The 21,482-nt window shown below is 51.2% G+C and overlaps 2 protein-coding genes across 2 annotated transcripts; one reads left to right on the top strand and one right to left on the bottom strand.

Annotated features, from left to right (window-relative positions):
- Window positions 1-1,828: 1,828 nt before the first annotated feature.
- On the top strand, window positions 1,829-9,661 carry Ppp1r26 (protein phosphatase 1 regulatory subunit 26). The gene is given in 6 exon segments (XM_038336958.1): window positions 1,829-1,865; window positions 2,812-2,930; window positions 5,836-6,195; window positions 6,198-7,526; window positions 7,528-8,936; window positions 8,988-9,661. Coding segments are annotated over 4 exon segments (3,516 nt in total). The 5' UTR covers window positions 1,829-1,865; window positions 2,812-2,930; window positions 5,836-5,895; the 3' UTR covers window positions 9,466-9,661.
- A 6,461-nt stretch (window positions 9,662-16,122) lies between these two features.
- C7H9orf116 (chromosome 7 C9orf116 homolog) lies at window positions 16,123-20,486 on the bottom strand. Its single transcript, XM_038338284.1, has 3 exons — window positions 20,344-20,486; window positions 19,459-19,537; window positions 16,123-16,311 (listed from the first exon to the last, which is right to left on the bottom strand). Exons 1-3 carry the CDS (start codon window positions 20,484-20,486, stop codon window positions 16,123-16,125), a joined length of 411 nt encoding a protein of 136 aa, XP_038194212.1.
- Window positions 20,487-21,482: the final 996 nt, after the last annotated feature.

The raw sequence follows: 21,482 nt of genomic DNA on the forward strand, positions 1-21,482 counted from the left end.
CCCCAGAGCTGCCCAGAGGCCTCCACATGCAATGTCTAGACCCTATTCTTACCTCTGTCACCTGGAAAAAACCAAAACTGCAAGATAAAACTGCACACACACCATACACATACATCCATGCAGGCAAAACACTCATACACATAAAATAAAATGAATGAATCTTTAAAAGAATGAAACAAATAGGGGGGAAAAAATGAAAAATCCCAGTCATGGAAGCATTAAAATGTCTTTGTGTGTTTCTTGATCCCAACTCCACCCCAATTCCCCAAGCTTAGAAATACCTTTTTGGTGCTAGGCATTGTAGTGACATTTCATTTGTATTTTAATAAATAAAGCTTGCCTGAAATTCAGAGAGTAAAACAGCCTCACTGGTCAGCCTTACAGACCAGGCAGTAGTGACACACACCTCTAATCCCAGTAGCCACACTGGGCGGTAGCACTGCACGCCTTTAATCCCAGCCTACAGAGGAATATAAAACGGGAGGAGACAGCTCTCAGACACAATCTCATCCTGAGATTCCTGTAGGCAGGTAGAGGTAAGAGCCTGTGGCTGACTGGTTTGCTTTTCTGACCTTCAGGTTGAACCCCAATATCTGTCTCTGGGTTTTCATTAATCGTGCTACAAGGCATTTATTTGTAATCCTGATGCCAGGGAGGTTGAGGCATGAGGATTAGGAGTCCAAAATCAGCCTAGGCTACAGGAGACCCTATCTCAAATACAAAAACAAACACAAACGGAGAGGGGTGTTGAAGGAAGCAGTAAGGGGAGGGGTGAGGGGAGGCGGAAGGAGCCTTTATCTGGAACAAAGTATCTGCGGGTTTTCTCCAGTCCCATCCCGGCACTCACTCATGTTATCGGCCCCATCACATAGGGTGGGTGCCTAGGGACCAGGATGGGGCTCGCTTGCTCCCTGACATTGTCATCAACACAATATCTCCATAGTTATCTAAAAAGCAAAAGAAAACTAGGAAGATTTCCAAGTCACGTGGTCAGAATGTGTCACAGAGCCAAGGAATTCCACTCTATAATCCTGATTGTATTGGTAGAAGCCAGTCCTACCCCACCTGTTCCACCAGGCCACTTCTGTGAATGTGGAGCAGGTCACCCTGCATGACCCCTGGTGTTTATCACCTCCTCAGCCTCAGGGTCCATATCTCTTGGTGTAGTCTAAGATCTCACTAAGGTCGGGGTAGGAGACATTGGGTACAGACATACAGAAGCATTCTGCAAAGTTAAAGGACTTGGGCACTCCAGAAGGCATGGGCGACACGGAGGACCCTGGCAGAAGGTCCGAGATGTCCAGCGCAGGCGAGCTAACCGCAATCCCGAGCTGGCTGCAAACCGCAGGCAGGGAAGCACACCTCTGCTGGCTTGAGGATAAGGAGGGCAAGGCTGGGCAGATGCCATGTACTCGGGGGGCACTGGATCTGGACCAGCACAAGGCAGCTTAAGGAGGTGCGACGGTCCGGCGGCCCTCCTTCTGCTGTCCACGGCCACGCCCCTCGCCGTGGCCAACTTGCCAACGCGCGCGACCTCCAGCACCCCTGGGCTGTGCGCGCTCTCGGCGCCGGGCGCTGCGCCAGGCTCGGGTGGGAGGACAGGAGGGTCCCCACGCAGGCTCGGACCCCCGCGGCCTCCGCGGCTGCTTCCGCGCCGGCCGGTGCGCTCCTCCCGCGCGCCGCGCCGTGCGTGTCCGAGCGCAGGCACTCGCGGTGCAGGTGGGCGCGCTCTCGCGGGCGGGGGTCCGGCCGGGCCGCGCGCCTCCCCCGGAACTCGGCCGTGCCATTCCCATGATGCCCAGCCACCGGGCACGGCTTCCGGAGCGCGGCCGCCGCCGCTACCACCGCCGCCACCGCCGCCGCTGGTAAGTGGCGGGAGGGACGGCCTGAGGGGGGGTCGCCCCGCCCCTCGCCGCGCCGGCCCCGCCCTCCCCTCCCGCGCTTCCCACGGCTCCCGGGGCCCCGGGGTACCCCGCGGGAGTCCGCAGTGGCTGTGGGCGCTAGACCGAGGAGGGCGGGTCGCGTGTGTCGGCGTTTCCCCGCGCTCCGGGCCGGGCGCCTCCAGGGACGCGGGGCGCAAGGCGAGCAGCTGGGCCGGGTTCGCCGTGCAGGCCGCGGCGGGCGGGCTCCGGATCGGGTCAGTGGCTGGGGCTGGTCGCTGCCATGGGCCAGGGTCGCGGCCCCCGGGAGGCGCCTCCCGCGCGTGCCTGGCGCTTGTTGCGCCCTGCGTTCCTCGAGAGCCAGCGGGTGCAGTTCGGGCCCAGGTGAGGCTCAGGTGAGGGGCGGGCTCCGGGTCACCGCGGCCTGCCTGGCCTTCACGGCTGCCTTCTCGCCTTGCCACGGACAGCTTCGAGACCCCCGGATTTCCTAAACCTGGGATCTCAGAAAATGACTTCGGGGGATGGATAGGTTGGGGCACAGACCAGACGGAGGCCCTGCCTCTGCCTGGAGAAGGGTTGGCATTGACCTGCTTAAGACCAGACTGCTGCTCCAGCTGCCTCTGAGGCAGCGAGATGAGCAGTCTGTGCTCAGGCGGCTGCAGGAGTCTGTCTCCGCACAGGGGATGGCAGACACAACAGTTTTACAGGGGGCCGAATCTTATCAGTTCCTCTGGCTCCTAAGGACCAAATCTTACCCACACCCACTTCAAGTTGGCGTGTGCAGGGCCCTCTGCACCATAACTTGGGTTCAGAGCCCAGGCTGGGGTACAAGGGCTGATTGTACCCACAGCCACCCCGGAAGGCTGGTTCCCAGAGACTCCAGTTTAAAACCCCAACCCTGGCTTCAGCTCACATTTCTAACTCTCTGCAGTTCATGGTTCTCCAGAATGACAGCTCCCAAGATGGATGTAGTCCAGGTAGTTGGACCAGCAACCATTAAGACTGTTGGAGAAGCCCAGCTCTGGGTCCATCGTTATAAGCTGTGAACAGGTGAGTGGAGATAAAATCATCTATCTCCCTGGCTCTGCACCTGGTGTAATGGTTGCCCTCTCGTTAAGACGTTAATGTTCCCCCCAACACACAAACACACACACACCTACCCCACCCACCACACACACACACACACACACACACACACACACACACCTACTCCACCCCATGCACCTTTTGTTTTCAGTGTGTTGAGACAGGATTTCAATAGCCCAGCTGCCGCCTTTGAAGTAGATAAGGAAACAGCAGACTCCTGGTCCCCAGCCTTCACCTGGAATTCCAGGCACGTACCACCACGCCCTGCTGAGCTTCAACAACATCTGCAGCAGGGAAAGGCGGAGGTCCCCTAGCTGGTGAAAAAAACCGCTTTCTCCATTAGCTCCCAATTCCCTGTCTGTGCCTGTGGGGGTGCAGGGGAGGCAGTGTGATTGGAGAGGAGGGCTGTGGTAGATGGCCCGGGGGTGAGCTCTGGTAGCTAGTATAGTAAAGCTCTCCCCACCCTGTGGCTGTCATCTAGAGCAGTGGTAAAGTAGCTACAGTAAATGTCAATGGTGTCAGGACAAGCTTTCCTGAGTTTGTTTTACGGTAACAACACATCATAGCCGGGCAGGCAGGACCTCTGTGAGTTCAAGGTCAGCCTGGTCTACAGAGTGAGTGCCAAGACAGCTAGGGCTGTTACACAGAGAAATCCTGTCTCAAAACCTCCCCCAAAATACACACACATAGGGGGCTGGAGAGATGGCTCACAGGTTAAGAGCACTGCCTGCTCTTCCAAAGGTCCTGAGTTCAATTCCCAGCAACCACATGGTGGCTCTCAACCATCTGTAATGAGGTCTGGTGCCCTCTGCTGGCCTTCAGGCATACAGACAGAATATTACAATATTACATAATAAATAAATATTTTTAAAAAATACACACATAAAAATGACATGACAAAAAAGTTTTTAAGATATCACCGATTTCTAAACCAGATGCCACTGGTTCTCTATAATTCCAGTCATAAAGCTGATTTTTATTTATTTATTCATTCATTCATTCATACAGCTTGGTCTCACTATATAGCCCTGGCAGGCCAGGACCTCACTATGTGTAGACCAAGCTGGCCTGGAACTCAGAGAGATCCACTTGCCTCAGCCTTCCCAGTGCTGGGATTAAAAGTACTCACCACATGCCCGGCCCTCAGAGCCGACTTTCAGAGCTGGTGGGAGATACTCTGAAGTGTAGGAGGAGCAGTGGTGACCTCATCCCTGAAGCCCTGTGGACCATCAGCCTACACTTGAGAATTCCAAGTAACTGCAATAGGTTTTATGTGTTAGTTTAACCTTTGAAGCACATGTTGGTAATCACCCATGAGTTGCATTTGCAGTGAGCTCTCATTAGTTGCCTGTCCCCTGAGCAGATTTTGGTCTAGATGGCAGCCCCACCCGTCTGGGAAGGGAGTTCAGTCTGTATACAGCAAGCACATCTTGGCCTGTCAGAAAGGCTTGTCTGATGGCACAGATGATAGCGAGGACAGAACACGGAGAGGCCAACAGCAGGCCAAGCCTACCATCCCACCCTGGGTTAGGGGTGGGGGGTGGGGACAACCTGTGCCTTCCCTCAGGGGAGCTCAGGTCTCTGTCCTTCAGCCTTTAGGTGCTCTCCCATCTCAGGTGATCAAAGGAGCCAGGAAGAATCAGGAGCTATGCAGAGCAGCTGGCATTTTTCCAGACGACCCTGTGCCTCTGCATGTGCCTCCTCTGCAGTGATTCTGCAAACTTGTCTTTGGTGTTCCTGACACCAGGCTAGCTGACGTGTGGACACCTGGCTTGTGTCACTTTATTTTCCAGCATTCTCCTCATCTGAGCTGATAAACCCATGATCTTTTTCATGTGCCACATGGTCCTTTTCGCCAAAAAGATATAGCCTACTACTGGACCCAGATCTGACCATGTGATGTGACCACTAATTAGTTGTGACCGCCAGAAAGTTGGTACGGCTTTCATGCTAATTAGCAAAACCTGATGTCGGCCTATGAAAATGATCTGTCACATATCTGACATTTTCACACACAGCAGTGTAGTGAAGGCAACTCTGAAAAAAAAAAAAAAGCCTGAGAAAGTGCTCTTTGGTTAAAGAGCTCAGCTTTGGTCGTTTCCAGAAAGAATCCAGCCATGACGTCCAACTTCCCTGGGCATGTGGTTAGCCCTTCTTTTTAAAGTACAGAGGAGCATTTATAGGCGGCTGTGGCTTCTGATGGCACTGGGAGGGAAACGGCGCCTCTTTCATCCTCTTGCAGAAGAGGTGCAGCCCTGGAGGGGAGAGGAAAGGGCTGCAGGAATTTGCAAGCATTTTTTTTCCCTGAGTCTTCCACCTACAGGATGGAAGTGATTCCTTGTAGAGATATTTCATTTGTATTTTAATAAATGAAGCTTGCCTGAAGATTAGAGAGTAAACAGCCACACTGGTCAGCCTTGCAGACCAGGCAGTGGTGACACACACCTTTAATCCCAGTAGCCACGCTAGTTTGCCATAGAAGCCTGGGCAGTAGTAGAGCACGCCTTTAATCCCAGCACTAGAGAGGAATATAAGATGGAAGGAGACAGCTCTCACACAGTCTCATTCTGAAGATTCTTGGAGGCAGGATCCCCATCTCAGACTGAGGTTGAGGTAAGAGCTAGTGGCGGGCTGTTTTGCTTTTCTGACCTTCAGGTTGAACCCCAATGTCTGTCCCTGAGTTTTTATTAGTTATGCTACAACTCCTAGTACTGCTGGCAAAACTAAGGTCTGAGTGGCTTGCATGAGCCTCCCCAGCCAACGAGACATTAGGTTGTGGCCCCAGGTGTGTTGTCTGTTATGGTGGCATGGGTGTGTCCTGCTGTTAACCACTTCGCTATAGCCTTCGCTATGCTTTCTTTGCTCCCAGGATGTGAAATGGGCTGACCCATAAGCCCTGCCTCCCAGCTGCCCAGCCTGCCTGCTAGGAATGTTCCTCATGAACGCCCCTCCAGTGGTGGCGCTCCAGTCCAGATGGGAGGCCTTTAGCCAGCTCAGGAGCTTCTGCTTCCCTGACTGCTTCTCAGAGTCTAAAGAGGACACCTCCAGGGCCTCAGTGAGCGCCAGGGTACAGATGCTCATCAGCACGCTGCAGAGAGACGAGGCTGCCCTGGGCATGAGCCATGAGCGTGTCCCACAGAGAGGCCAGCATGCAGAAAGGTGCCGGGACACCAGACTGGCCCCCAAACTGGCTGTGTGCAAAGAGCAGTCGGAGTTCCCTGTCCTGTGGTCTTGTTGCAGACTGGCAAAGCCCTAGAGAAAGATGAAGCTGGGAGACAGGGTCCCTTGGAGCTGGATTCTGACAGTGACGACTCTGTGGACCGGGACATCGAGGAGGCTATCCAAGAGTACCTGAAGGCCAAGGGCTGGGCTTCTGAGCCTATGTCCCGAGGAGCCCCTTGTGTCCCAGAGCCTGCCCACAGCTGTACCCTACCGATCCCATACCCCTCACAAATCATTCCTGGCTCAGGTAGTGTTCCTGTGGGAGCCAGTGAGGACCAGGGCTCCACCTCCCCAGCTAGCATGAGCAGCGAAGACTCCTTTGAACAGAGCATCCAAGCTGAAATAGAACAGTTTCTTAATGAGAAAAGACAGCATGAAAACCCCAAGTGTACTGGGTCTATGGATAAAAAATCAGACCCAAACGGAAGCCCTGCCAGACACAGAGGGAACCGAGAGACCTCAGCCAGGGCAGCTCTGATGGGAACCTGTAAGGAGTTCATCTTCCGCAAACCTCCCAGGTTAACAAAGATGAGCACACAGCCCAGAAACTTCCGGTCTAAGGTCACCATTGAGCCTGAGACCCTGGTGAATACAAGGCTAACTGCCCACAGACCAGAGGCCTCGCAGAACAGGGGTGGGGTGAGGAGGAACATGCCTGTCAGGCGCAGCAAGCGCATCAGGAACTCGGCCCCAGTGCACCAGGCCTCTGACTCCAGCAGTGATGATGGCATCGAGGAAGCCATCCAGTTGTACCAGCTAGAGAAAACCAGGAATGAGGCCAATGGGGAGCCACCTCTGAGAGCCCAGCTCCAAGAGGAGAGCCCTGGCAATACTCAGTCTAGTGCCTTGCCTGAAGCCCACAGGAGACCGCCAAGCAAGAAAAAGCTAGCAGCCCCAAAGGTTATAGACAGCACCCTGGGCGGTCTCCACCCTGAACCACTCTCCAAGCTCCTAAAGGATGCAAGAGCCCCTGTACCTCCAGGACACACTGCTGCCAGGAGCGAAGTTGTGCACCAGATTCCATCATGCCTAGCAGACACATCCACCAAGCTGATGTGTGCAGAAGCAATCCTGGACATTTCCAAGACCATTTTGCCAGTCCCCATGGAAGGCAGTGACTGGCCTCCATCCATGAACCCACTCTTCTGTCCCCCGCCCGTCCCTCCCTGCTCTGAAGGCGATAGCAGCAACGTGGACAGTGATTACAGCATAGAGCAGAAGATCCGGACATTTTTGGCCCTCAAGTCACAAGTAGGGAGTCCACAGCCAGCCCAGGGCCCACTGTCCCCATCTGGCCAGAGTGGCCAGACTGGCATCCCCAAGGCTAAAACACCAGATCTTCCTTCCCCTGGGCTGCAAACGGAAATGGAGAGGTGGAGGCAACACTACAGTGCCCAAGAAAATAAGGGAGGGTAGAGAAAGTGCCCAGGACAGTGACCACATCCAGGGGAAGGCTCAGCCTGGCCATGACAGTTGGGACCCTCCCAGCCAGAGCAAAGTCACAGAGGCCCCGGGAGGGGAGACTGAGGCCAAGGACCAGTCTGTCCCTTCCAGGACAGCCGGGTTCAGTGATGCCCAGCTGTCACAAAGCCGTGGGGGTCTCGGGAAAGCAGCTGATGGGAAGAGTGCTGGGGAGAAAGAGAGCTCCGAGGACAAGAGCAGCTCTCTGGACAGCGATGAGGACCTGGACATGGCCATCAAGGACTTGTTAAGATCTAAGCGAAAGTTCAAGAAGAGGTGCCGAGACCCCCGAGCTACGTGTAAGAAGGTCAGATTTGGCACCTCGGAGACTTGGTGTGGAGAGAAGCTGAGCAGCCTCCCTGGGGACTGGAAGGACCATGGGCAGCAGGCACTACAGAGCTGTCTGTCCAAGTGCAGAGGGGACAACAAAGATGGCCCCGGAAGAAGCCCAATAAGCATCTTCAGCAGCATGGCCGAGAGGGCAAAGCTGGCTGGCACAGGGGGTGAGGATGCTGCCCTGGCCTTGCCTCCCAGGAAGAAGAGTCCAAAAGGGACTCCTCCCTCTAAGGACACAGGAGCCAGTGGCCACCTCCCTTCTGCCTCCAGCCTCCTGTCTGAGGACAGCTCAGTGGACAGTGATGACAGAATCGAGCTGGAGATCAGAAGGTTTTTGGCAGAAAAGGCCAAGGAGTCTGTACGCAGCTCAGAACCTCAAGGAGGCCCTGCCAAGCTAGAGATGCCCTGCAGAAAAGAGCCAACCCCAGTACTGCAGCCAGGAGTGTGCACACGGAGCCAAAAAGCCAGGGAAACCCCTCAGCTGGCCGAAGGAAGGAGAGGCCCAGAGAGAGCTTGGACACAGGCAATGGGCCTCTTAATCCAGACTGAGAGGAGCACTTCCCTCGCCGAGCAGGCCACTCGTGTTCCCACTGCCCTGAGTGAGCCAGCACCTCCCAAGAACACCCGCAGGAACAACTCTGTCAAAGTGTCTCCACCAAACAGGAAAAGTGCCAGCATTCACAAAGACCAGAGCCCACGGGGACCCCAGACTGCCATGGCAGAGAGTGTTTTCGGTCAGCTTCCCAGTTGTGCCAAACTGGGTACTGAGGCTGGAAGTGCTGGGGGCACATTTCACCTGAACTATGGCAGCCAGAACATGCTGGCCCCCAATCCTGGACCCCAGACTGACCTCACCCTACCCTGGAGTGACTTTGCACATCAGAGCAGGCTGTCCAGCCCATGGGCACTGAATTCCGGACAAGGCACACTATGGACAGGGGTCTTTGGGGGGTGCAAAAGAAAAGGTGTTGCGGGAGCTCCTTCTGCTCCTTCAGCCAATAGCTGCCATCAAAAGGGGGCCACATCACAAGCTGGGGGTTCACCCAGCCTCTCCTCGGGCCCCAAGAAGGGCCTGCCTTTCCTCTCTACCCAGGTCTTCCACTTCGGGAAGAATGTCTCCTGGGGAGGCAAACAGGCTGGCCTCTTCAGCCCCAACCTGGGCCTGCTACTTCAGGGTCCAGCATTCTCGGCCTTCAGGGAGACCCAATCTGGTCACAGCCCTGTGTTTGGAAGCCCACACTTGCTTATGAAGGACAGTGGGCACTGGCCAAGCCTGAAGGCCCAGGGGGCCCTGAGACAGCAGGACAGGAGGAATTCTGGCTCTGAAGACAATAATGTCCTAGACCTGAGATATAGACACAGGGTTGACAGGGAACACCAGGACCAGGAGGCCTTGGGTTGTGATGCCAGCGAATTTAGTGACAGCTCTGTGGAAGATGGGGGCAGCACCACCGTGAGCAGCAAAGACCTCAAGTTGTGACAGGCATGCCCTGGCTCCCTTGCCATAGCTGTGAGAATCTGTGTGTGTGTGTGTGTGTGTGTGTGTGTGTGTGTGTGTGTGTGTGTTGGCAGCATGGGGTTGGAGTAGGGGATACTGACCATTAAAGAGCAAAAAGAAGGTCCCTTCTGTTCTGTGTAGCCCCGCTCCCCATATAAATATGTATACTAACCTCAAATGACGTTTTTATTTAATGTATGTGTCCTGATACATAAGGTTTTTGTAGGGTTGGGTTTTTTTGTAAATTATTTAAAGTAGTGTAAGAAACACTTTGAAAATGTCATTCAGTCTTGCAGGGTGTGTCCCTAGCTGCAATACTCTGTGGTCTCCATGCAAACACTTGGCTCTTACTGTCCCTGTGAGGGTCAGAGACAGAGGCTGGATTTGTGGGCCATTTGCTGGTGCAAATAGGCCTGGAGACAGCAACAGCTGTCCACCTCGGAAGTGCTAATATAGCTGAGGTGTGTCCGGATGCTACTGGAACAAGGGTGCTTCATGAAGTACTCTCGTCCCTGGACAGTGGCTGTCTCTGCATCCTGTAGTCATGGCCTGTAATTAGAAAACCGCTCAAAGCACAACAGCCAGCAGATAGCGGACCAGTCATCCCCTGTCTAGTGTGGGAATCTGGCTGCTGGCTCTGCAGCTCATCTGAGCCCAGGTCATCCAGTATCTAGTTGCTTGCCCATCCTAGCATCCATATAGACCTCTTTATACAAGAGCTACATGTTTGTTTTTATTTGTGGCTCTAAAAGGTGATTCCACGTGTCCGTTTTGACTGTCCTGTTCTTAATCTCTGTATGGGTGAGTAGTGAGGCCATGAGATGGCTTGGTCCCCTGAACACCTTAGTCACCTGTGATGGTGAACCCCAGCCATGGAAACATTGGGGACAAACCCTCCCCACACCAGCCCTGTAGGACTCAAAGCCCAGTTGTATATGACCAATGATAACACCAGCAACCTGCATGGCTTTCTGCAACCCTGCCTCTACCCACGAGAAAGAAGGGCCTGACCAGTGCTGCGGCCAGACTGCAGGCAGCAGCTTGGTGTCCTGGAAGTTAGAGTGACACTGCCTTGGTGCTGAAGTGCCAGTGGCAACTGGGGCTGAAGTTGTGCTGGACCCCCGATGCGAGGACTGTATCTGTGTTGTGATTATCTCCCTGTCACCCCTGAGTTCTGCAGCTTAGTATGCTGGGTTGCTGTGGCTCTACACTGTGGCTGATTCTGTCAGTGTTCTAACTTTCTAACATGGAAGTAAGCTTTCTGCTTTTATGCACCTGGGTCTTAGTTGCAATTCACTTCTGTGCCCAGGTGCAGATGCTCCTACCATCCTCTGTGTCTGCCTTGTGATCTGCACAGGGCTCTGTGGCTCTGTCTTGCCCCTGAACAATTTTGATCTGGATATAATAAATTCCATGTGCATATTATATTTGTTCATGTGTTTCTGGGAGAAACGGCCTTGTGTCATCTGTGTTCCCGCTTTAAATTTTAAAGAGTGCTTCTAACCCTTGAAAACAAAAAGTTTGTTTTGTATGTAAAACCCATTGGGTTTTTGGTTTTGTTTTTCTAATGAATAAACCAAGTGCTATCCACAGATTAGTTTGTTCTTTGTTTTGGGGGCTATAAATATAGCATGGCCTACATGGGGTAATGACATCACCACCGAAGGGAAGGAGCTTCACCCCACAACATCTCAGCATCTCAGTCCCATCCCTGCTCCCTACCTGTGGATTGCACTGGTCCAGTCTCCTGAACCCGGGAGCAGTAATGCTTTCCTTCCAAGTTTGCTGTGCTATATGCAACAAAAGCTGCCCCGATTCTGGGACAGACAGCCCTTAGGTTGAGGGCTGTGCCATCCCTCATCTACGGCCAGCAAACCCACATGTCCACTCACGTCTTAGTTTCTTGCCCTGTCCCCGTGACAAAATACTCTTGACAACATGATAGAATGCTCTTGACAAAGGCAACGTCAGGGTTGATCCTGGTTCAGTCCTTCACAGCAGGCAAGGCCAGGTGGTCACATCACACCCACAGTCTGGAAACAGGATAAATGCCCCTGTAGTGGCACTAGTGGTTTTGTGAGAAGCCTGACCTGGCCGGCTTGCTCTGCCTTGTTATGTGTTTCCTCTGCATGTTCTGATCCAAAGTGAGGGCCTTGCAGATGCCCAGGAGATACCGGGTCCTTGATATGGAATTCATAGGTTGCAGAACCCTAAGGCAAATAAACCTCCATTCTCTATAAACTACAAGCCTAAGATAATTTGTTCTGCCAACAGGAAATGGAGTAAGACTGTCAGAGGACTACATGAGAGGTATTTGGGCTTTTTGTCTTTCCAGACACTTCCTCTATTTAGCATGCAGTGTATACCTTTGTACTCTCAGTGGCTCTCCCAGAAAAAGCATTTTATTGGACATGGCCAATTAAAGCAATTCAGTGCCCAACTGCAGTGCCAGAATGAAACCCACACAGCCCGCAGGCAAGCTTGATCCCTGTGCCAACCCATATTTTGTTTGCCAGCCAACAATTCTGGCCCAGGCCCCATACTAGCCCTGGATTTGGAAGTGGGGACTGTCCAGCCCAGTTTTTCTCAGATGTGCTGGTTGCTGAGACAAATCTGCCTCATCACATGGCAGGACAGGCAGGAGCTTGGTCACTCTGGGCTCCACTCCGCCTCTGGTTCTTCCTATGGCGGCGTTGTCCATGCTCTTCAGGATGGCTGCTGTGAAGCCATTCCTTCTTATCAGCACTTGGTCGCTGGGCATTTTTTTTTCTGTCAACAGAAGGTAGGGTAGAAGGGGAACTGAGGATATAGCTCGGCTGAGTTTGATCCCCAGCACCACATAAAGTGTGGTAGTATATGCCTGCCATCCCAACAATCAGGAGGTGGAAAAAGAGTCAGAAGTTCAAGGTCATCCTCAGCTTTGTGGAAAGGGGAGAGGCTAAATACAGTGAGGCCAGTGGCATTTAAAGACTATTTTTAATGATTGTTAACTTATTTTCAGCAAGATATGGTGGTGCACACCTTTAATCCCATCACTTGGGGAGGCAGAGTTAGGTGGATCTCTGTGAGTCAGGGCCAGCCTGGGCTATATAGTGAGACCCTGTCTCAACAAGCCACAGACTGATTAATTCAGGGACTGGAGAGATGGCTCAGCAGTTAAGAGCAATACTGCTCATGTTGAGGACCCAGGTTCAGTTCCCGACACCCACATCAGATGATGGCTCACAACCTCCTGTAACTCCAGATGCAGGGGCTCCTCTTCTGTGCTATTCAGGCACCTGCACTTGTGTGCACATGCAAACTCTTGAAGGCACACACATGTACACAAATAATAAGTTTAAAATTTATTTATGTTGCGATGGTTGTTCTTGTCAACTTGACTGCATCTGGAATGAACTACAACCCAGAAATAGAGGACACACCTGCAAGAGATTATTTTTGCTCAGTTTAAAGTGGGTGAATCCACTTCTAGTTTGGCTGGACCTTTGATGTAGGAAGGCACACATCTTTGATCAGGATCTTGACGGGGGATGACCCACCTCTAATCTGGACCACACTGTCTGCTGGAAGCCTATTTAAGGACATGGAAGAACGCTTTTGTTCTTCGCCTGCTTGCCATTGACTTTTTCTTTCACTGGTATTGGAGCCTAATCCTTCGGGATTCCAGTGTATACAAAAGACCAGCTGAGACGCCCAGCCTTGTGGAACTGAGCAACTACTAGATTCTTGGACTTGCCGTTCACAACCAGCCATTGTTGGACTATAGCCTGTGAGTCATTCCAATGAATCACCTTTTTATATTTAGAGAGAGTCATCCCATAAATTCTGTGACTCTAGAGAATCCTAATACATACATACATGTATATGATTTTTTTTTTGTCTGCATGTATGTCTGTGCACCACATGGTGCTCTCAGAGGCCCTAGAGCTGGAGTTACAGACAATTGTGACTCACCATGTGGGTGCTGGGAATTGATCCATGTCCTCTGAAGGAATAGCCAGTTCCCTTAACCAATGAGCTATCTCTCCAGACCCTAAATAAAAATAATTCTTTTTGGAGACAGGATGTCTCTATGTAGACATCCTAGAACTGGCTATATAGACGAGGCTAGTCTCAGACTCACAAAGCTCTGCCTGCCTCTGCCTCTGCCTCTCTGCCTCTCTGCCTCTCTGCCTCTCTGCCTCTCTGCCTCGCCTCTGCCTCTGCCTCTGCCTCTGCCTCTGCCTCGCCTCTGCCTCTGCCTCCCTGCCTCCCTGCCTCCCTGCCTCCCTGCCTCCCTGCCTCCCTGCCTCCCTGCCTCCCTGCCTCCCTGCCTCCCTGCCTCTCTGCCTCTCTGCCTCTCTGCCTCTGCCTCTGCCTCTGCCTCTGCCTCTGCCTCTGCCTCTGCCTCTGCCTCTGCCTCTGCCTCTGCCTCAACCTAGTATCACCACTCCTGATATCTCTAAATAAATCTTATAAAAATACCAGAAGTGATGGCACACGCCTTTAGTCCCAGCACTTAGGAGACAGAGGCAGGAAAATCTACATGTGTTTGATGCCAGCCTGGTCTACAGAGTGAGTTCCAGGACAGTCAGGGTTACACAGAGAAATCCTATCTTGAAAAACAACACCAACAAAACAAACAAACAAAACTTTTCAGTTGGACACGCAGCCTGCCGGTTTTCTACCTCAAAGAGCTGTCTGTAGATTCTGGCCTTGGCTCATAGCCTTTTAATTAAGCCAATAGGTTTTTTTGTAGAAAGCATTACCACTCCAAATTAGACATTAAGATTGTTGCCAAATGTTTACTTTGGGCATTAATAATACCGTAGGAAAAAAGAGGGCATTTAGTTTCCATGAACAAGTTTCTGAAGCATTAATGACAGTGTATAAGGATTTCTTCTTTCTGATCTCAACACTTCCCAAATTCCCTGTAGTAAGAACACCTCATAAGTGGGAATGAAGTTTATTAAAATATAATAATAATGATGATGATGATAATAATGATGATGATGATGATGATTTAATAATAATGATTAGGTTGGGCGGTGATGGTGCAAGTCTTTAATCTCAGCCCTTGGGAGGCAGAGGCAGATGGATCTCTGTGAGTTCAAGGCCAGCCTGGTCTACAAAGGGAGTTCCAGGACAGTCAAGACTACAGAAAAACCCTGTTTCAAAAAAAAATCAGGAGAAGAGAGATGACTCAGTGGGGACCTGAGCTTGGAACAGGCATGGGGACACACACATATAACCCTGACACTAAATCTCCGGGGCTCACTGGCCAGTCAGTCTACCCAACACATCATGCTTCTTGTTCAGTGAGGGACCCTGACCCAAAAACACACAGTGGAGAGCAAGAAAGGAAGACGTCTAATGTCAACCTCTGGCCTCCGCACATACACAATGGCAGAGTACAGCCTTACACATGTACACCCAGGTGCAGGAGCACACAATATTTTAAAACTAATCTGGATCAAAAAGATGGCTATCAGGGTAAGGTGCTTGCTGCCAGGAAGAACAAAAGGGAAGGAAAACGGGAGCTGGAGAGATGGCTCCGTGGCTGAAAGCACACACTACTCTTTCTTATTGATTGTATTGAGCTATATGTTTTTCTCCACTCCCTTCCTCTCCCACATACTACTCTTATAAAGGACCCAAGTTCAGGTCCCAGTACCCAGATGGGACACACTTGACGCCTGCTGTAGCTCCAGGAAATCTGACATCCGCTTCTGGACTCCCCAGGCATGCACGCACGCACTTTAGAAATAAAAACGTATAAGAAAAAATAGGGGTTGGAGAGATGGCTCAGAGGCTAAGAGCACACTGGCTGTTCCTCCAGAGGTCCTGAGTTCAATTCCCAGCAACCACATGGTGGCTCACAGCCACCTGTAATGAGATCTGGTGCCCTCTTCTGGCGTGAGGGCATACATGCAGATAGAACACTGTATACATAATAAATAAATCTTAAAAAAAAAAAAGAAAAAAGAAAAAAGAAAAAAAGAAAATGACCTGAAAGAGCCTTTGTATAAACTGAGTATTTCCAATCTAGGGAGCGAAGTGAGGTTAGAGCTGAATGGTACCTCCAACCTCCGCAGTTCTCAGCTATGACTGTCATACTGGCTATCACTGCCAGCCTTAGTGGGTGGCATATGTCCCTCCCCCGACCCTCACTGTGACTGGAGAGTGCTCACCTGACATTTGTTCTACCAGTTGGGGCACCCCACACTCTCTGAGGACCTTCTAGGGTCTGTGCAGATGCTAGCCTAGTGTAGTCAGACACATGGCAACGGCTCTCAAAGAAAGACACTTTGTGGCACTCCTTGGCTCACTGTGCATTTCGGGTCAAGATTTGTGTTCCAAGATGTGCAGTTCCCTGCCGCTCCGGGACAAATATGAGACAAGTTGGAAATTGAGGCTGTGACAACTTTTTTAATAGAAAACCAGCCATCAGCAGCATCTTCCCTGTGTAAAATACAGAACGAAAGACATTATGGCCCTATTCGCATATTTTCTCCTCCGGGAAGGAAAAGTCTTTTCTGAGAAAGCCGGTGAGATCCATGCCTGTAGAACCGGGCCCTTGTCAAGGATCCGGGCAGCAACGCTCCCTACAGCCACACTGAGTCAGGAGACCCCGCCCACGGGGACGGGTATCCAGCTCCCTTAGTCGCAGATGGACGGCCTGTTGACATTGTAGCTGGGGTGAAAGTTAAGGCGGTCACAGTGAGTGATGTAATTGTCAGGACCTGTCACTATACTCTTCTCCAAGCCGACATTTAAAGTATTACTCTGGAACATTCCCGTAGCTGAAAGTTGTCTGGAAAACTTATTTGAAGACGGGTAATACACTTTCTGGAAGTGAAACAAGAGAGTTAATGGTGCGTGACAATCGTCAAGCAGCCAGACTGGTATTTCAGAAGAAGGATAAGAGTTTCTGAGAAAATATAACCTCTATTGCTAGGAAGCACAGAAACCAGAGTGGGCTTTTGCCCCAACCTTCCCAGTTTGTGCTTACTATGTCCAATATAATTAACAGTGCCTTGTTTCCACACCACACGGACAGCCAGAGAAGTTACAGGATCACCCGTGTGCAACACCTCCATGACTAGGTGTGACAACAAGCATTAGCCGGGGGTCAGGCCAGAGTGACACCCCCTACACACACACACATACACACACACACACACACACACACACACACACACACACCAAGGTCTACTCCCGTCAACCATGCCACACTGGGCAAGTCACTAGGCCTCTGTAAGACTCAGATTTTTTTTCTGTGAGTATGGTTACAACACTTGCAACGCTCTAACAAATACTTAAAATTAATTTAGGAAGAGAAAAAGTTAGGAGGGCATGGTAGTCCATACCTTTAATCTCAACATTCGCAGTTCTCTGCGAGTTCAAGGCCAGTGAGGTCTATAGAGAGAGTTCCAGGACAGTCGTGACTATATAGAGAGACCCTATCTCAAAATGGGGGGGGAGGAAGGGAGGGAAGGAAAGAGGGAAAAAGAGAGAAAGAATATCTATCTATCTATTTATTGATCGATCAATAGATAGATATAGATATAAGTATAGATATAGATATCTGGGCCTCACTCATGAGTTTCGGTCCCATAAATGAGCAGTTCTGATGCTTTGGCCCTGGCTGGGTGACAGTGACCAAAGCAAACTGCTTGTCAAGAGCCATTGAAGAAGAGTAAAGAAAGGCCAGGCTGGACCGCGTGATCCCTCTCAAGGGCATACCTCCAGCGCCCTGAGAACCCCCACAGAGTCCCACATCCCAGGAGCACACACTAGTAACCCTGCCTTTAACACATAGACCTTTGAGGTCCCTCCTCCAAGCTACAGCAAAGGTTCCTGTCCTGGCTGTGAGCCAAAATCCTCTGGCAAGTGCTTCAAAGACCCCGGAGCATGAACCACCAGCCCAGTGTGTGGGAAGGGGCTGCCCTGCAGAGGCCTGAAGCACTCCTTGCTGAGAGTGTGGTGAGGGGTGAGGCCACCGTGAGTACAGAAACCAGGGTGAGAATCAGCCTAGCTAGACAGAACCATTAGGTGATAGGGAGATGGCAGACTAACCTCCGCCATGTAAAGAGAAATGACTTCAAGCATTTTTTTCTTTTCTTTTACTTTATTTCTCCCTTTCTTTCTTCCTTTCTTTGTTTAATATTTATTTGTTTGTTTGTTTGTTTGTTTGTTTGTTTGTTTTGGTTTTTTGAGACAGAATTTCTTTGTGTAACATCCCTAGCTGTCCTGAACTTGCTCTGTAGAGCAGGTTAGCCTCCAACTCACAGAGATCCACCTGCCTCTGCCTCCCAAGTGCCAGGATTAAAGGCGTGCTCCACTACCGCCTTGCTCAGAGCATTTTTCAAAAAGCAAGTTTGAGATCTCCAGAAAAACTGAACGTAAAACAGTGTCCAGATCCCATCCCAATGCACACAGCTCCCCCACTGTTAGCACGGTGTACTGCAGGTGCACCTGCATCTGAGCCACTACTGCCCCTTGGTGGTTAACTGACAGCATTGCGCACTCAGGGGCCCCCTATCGGCCCTGCACACTCAGTGCCATTTGACGAGTGTATAAAGACAGATATCCACCTTTGCAGTAGCACAGAGAATAATACTAGGAGCTGCTCGCAGAGTGCAGTGTACTCAACCAGAACGCTAAACAGCTAACCCCAGAGAACAGGACTGTAAGAAGCAGGGAATAGCCACCTCCCAACTTCCCTGATCCCCTCAGCTTGTGGTCCATTGCCTGCTAATCTGAGTGTCAAATGCCACTGTTGACCAGAGCAGCATTTTCTCGGTGGCCTTTTCTAAAAGCAGAAGCAGAAACTGAGGGTGGCGGGGGAGCTCAGCTGGTAGAACATTATGACTGACATTAGCAAGCCCCAGCCCTTCATAAAACAAGCTGTGGAAGAGTACATCTTTAACCCAGCCCTTGGGAGATGGAGGCAGAAAGTTCAGGAGTTCAAAGCCATCTTCAGCTACATGGTGAGTTCAAAACTATCTGGGGCTAACTAGAGACTCTATCTTAAAAGACAAAGGCACTTATTGCCAGCCTTGATGACTTGACTTGGATGCCCAGGACTCACACAGTGAAAGAAGAACCAACTCCTACACTCTGTCCTCTGGTCTACATACATATACCATGGTGCACTCCCACACAAGGGCAAGGAGAATGCAATTTAAGAATGCAGAAACAGCTGGGAGTGGTGGCACAGGCCTTCATTTCCAACCTGGTCTACAAAGTGAGTTCCAGGACAGCCAGAGCTACACAGAGAAGCCCTATCTCAAAACAAACAAAAACAAACAAACAAAATGCAGAAGCAGTAGTACCCACGTACCTAGTTCCCACAGAAACACCTTTTCCCTGATTTGGTGACACTGGTTCCAGAATATCTTTTAGCATAGTCTCTTCACAGGAGTTCTGTCACACAGAATGACAGCATAACTAAACGATCAACTACCAGCTCTTCAAAAAAAGGGGGGAGCAGCTGTTTGGGTAATGACCCCCAACATCCTCATTCCAAAGCAGGAGCCCTGGCGGTATGGGGATGCTCCCTGGCTCCTTTAGTGATTTCCCTGATTCCTTTAGTGACCTCGGTCGCAGTGGCATCATCTTGCAACCTTAGCTCCAGAACTGCACCCCAATGCACAAAGCACATCTCGCAGTACAGAATATACCAGAGAACACTTGGCTTCATTGATTTGCCCCTGGGTGCCCATGTAAAGGTGTGCGCGCCCATGTGAAGAAGCACACGCCTGTCTGAGGGTGTAAGAGACTATAGAGCAGGTGAAGGACAAGGCAGAAACTGGTTTGTTTGGACTTTTTCTACAATATGTTTTGCTCCTAAATGTATCTTACCATCTCTCTGCCCTTCCCCGTTCTAACATGTGAGGTGCCCCACATTTGTAATGGGGTCCCAATCTCTGACTCCCCCAACTCTGTTCTTCTAGATGGCACCTCATCCTGGCATGTCTGGCTCCCACATACCGGCATCTCATGCACCGTGGGTGCTCTGCTCCCATAAGTCTGGTTACTGGTAGTGTACATGGAGACAGCCTCATTGGTCCTGCAGAAGAGAGAGACACTCTGTTTCCCACTCCTTCTAAGCCAGCCAAGTCATAACCTGAAAGAATCAGATTGATGGAGCTCTTTTGGTGATGTCCCCAGACAGCAATACCATGCCAACCCTGCTCCCACTGTGGCCACTCTCTCCCAGCAGGCCCCTGGCCTCCTCTGCTGGCCATGACCCCTGATCCTTCCAAGGTAAACCCCTACAGAACACCCAGCCAGCAAAGGCTGGAGTTAGGGGCCTCGGTGGAACATTGGTACACAGACTGCCACTGCCAGGCATGTAGCTACCTCGGGAACTACATCTCAGCACCCTGTCACCCAGCAGTCCCTACACTTCTGAGCCCCAACCAACCCTTACAGAGGCCTAGTTTCTGTCAGCTGGAGCGGAGGAAGGTTTGTGGTTTATGAAGCCTCTGTGACACAGAGGCTACTGGCGGGACGCAGTTCTGCTTCCTACTCTGAGGCCTCAGCAAACCGTCTTCTCGCCTGCGGGAAGGGCTTGGTAGCGTGCCTGCAGGCTTCCATCGTTTGCAAGGGAGCCACTCTGCCCTGTGAGGTGTCTAACTTTCAGAGGAGTTCCAAAAGCGGAGAGACCCCACACACAACCTTACATCCACACGTGGTTGCTCAGGCAGAAGGTACACGCCCCTGAGAGTAATGGTGACCCAAGGCACATGGTCCACCTCTGGCTTCTTTTCACTTCAGCGGTCAGGCACTTGGGAGTTTTTACACACATGGCTAAAGTTAGGGTCATCTGCGGCACCCTGCTGCCTGCCTGGAGGAGGTGACCCCAGTCCTCACCTGTAGCCACGAAACCACCCCGGGTTGTTGAACCTGATTGGGAGCTGCTCGCTCACTCTGTAGTAGTCGCTCGTCTTCTCTGGGGCGGGCTTAGCCTTGGGCTCTACCGGCTCCGTGCACTCTTGGGGGTTTTCTTCAGACATTTAACCTCCACAGAAAAGTAGCCCCCGACTAATAGCCAAGGCTGCGGCAGCAGCGGCAGGGCGTCCTGTTGCTAGGCAACGATGTCACCTGACAGGGAGGAGGGGCGGTTCTTTGTGGACTGCTTGCCCCCGGAGCTGAAGGCAAGTCTAGAATCTTCCAGAGGGTGAATAACAAAGGGGACAGTGAGGAGTTCTAAGCTAGGACGGTAACGCGAAGGAATCCCAAGTTTTCGTACTTCAGCCCCTGGGGGGGTTCCGCTGGCCTTTTTCTGCGACTGTTGGGAATATCCTGGTATCATCTTAAAATGCAATAGGAAACAGATTCTGGGCAAATGAGACCTTAGAACCTGTGACTTAACTAGCAAATGCACAGGAATCAGGTGCTCCCCATTTCTCCCTGAGCAAACACTCACTGGTCAGTCATTTGCTGGGCTTGCCAGGACTTCTCCTTGGCCTCTCGCTCCATACTCCCCACAACTCAGCCTACATTTAGATGCGAGATGTTGCTAAATTTAGGCCAAATACTATTGAAATGTTAAAATATGATCTTGTGAGAGGTGCAGGTATTTATGACATGCTATATGTCATATATATCTCTGAGTTCGAGACCAGACTGATGTACATAGAGAGTTCTAGGCCAGCCAAGTGTACATAGTGAGACCCTGTATCGATGATGATGATGATGATGATGATGTTTTAAAACCAATAATAAAAGCCACTTGGGGCATAGTGTGGTAGTGCACACCAATAATTCCAGTACTCGGAGAAGAGGCAGGCAGATATCTGTGAGTTCCAGGCCAGGCCAGTCAGAGAGACTTTGGTTCATTGTTGTCATTCTTTAAGATAATATGGGGCTGGAGAGATGACTCAGTGGTTAAGGGCATCTGTTGCTCCTGCAGGGAACCTGGATTCAACTCTCAGCACCTACAACGTGACTCCTTAACTTCAGTGCCTAGGGATCAGACACTCACGGTGTGTGTGTGTGTGTGTGTGTGT

Source organism: Arvicola amphibius, chromosome 7 (genome assembly GCF_903992535.2).
Source record: "Arvicola amphibius chromosome 7, mArvAmp1.2, whole genome shotgun sequence".
NCBI classification, from domain to species: domain Eukaryota; kingdom Metazoa; phylum Chordata; class Mammalia; order Rodentia; family Cricetidae; genus Arvicola; species Arvicola amphibius.

Coding starts and splice junctions, on each gene's coding strand:
- C7H9orf116 (XM_038338284.1), bottom strand. CDS start 20,486: ATGTCTGAAGAAAACCCCCAAGAGTGCACGGAGCCGGTAGAGCCCAAG. Junction 19,538..20,343: donor GGGTGGTTTCGTGGCTACAG/GTGAGGACTGGG, acceptor TCTCTTCTGCAG/GACCAATGAGGCTGTCTCCA. Junction 16,312..19,458: donor CCACGGTGCATGAGATGCCG/GTATGTGGGAGC, acceptor TTTCACTTCCAG/AAAGTGTATTACCCGTCTTC.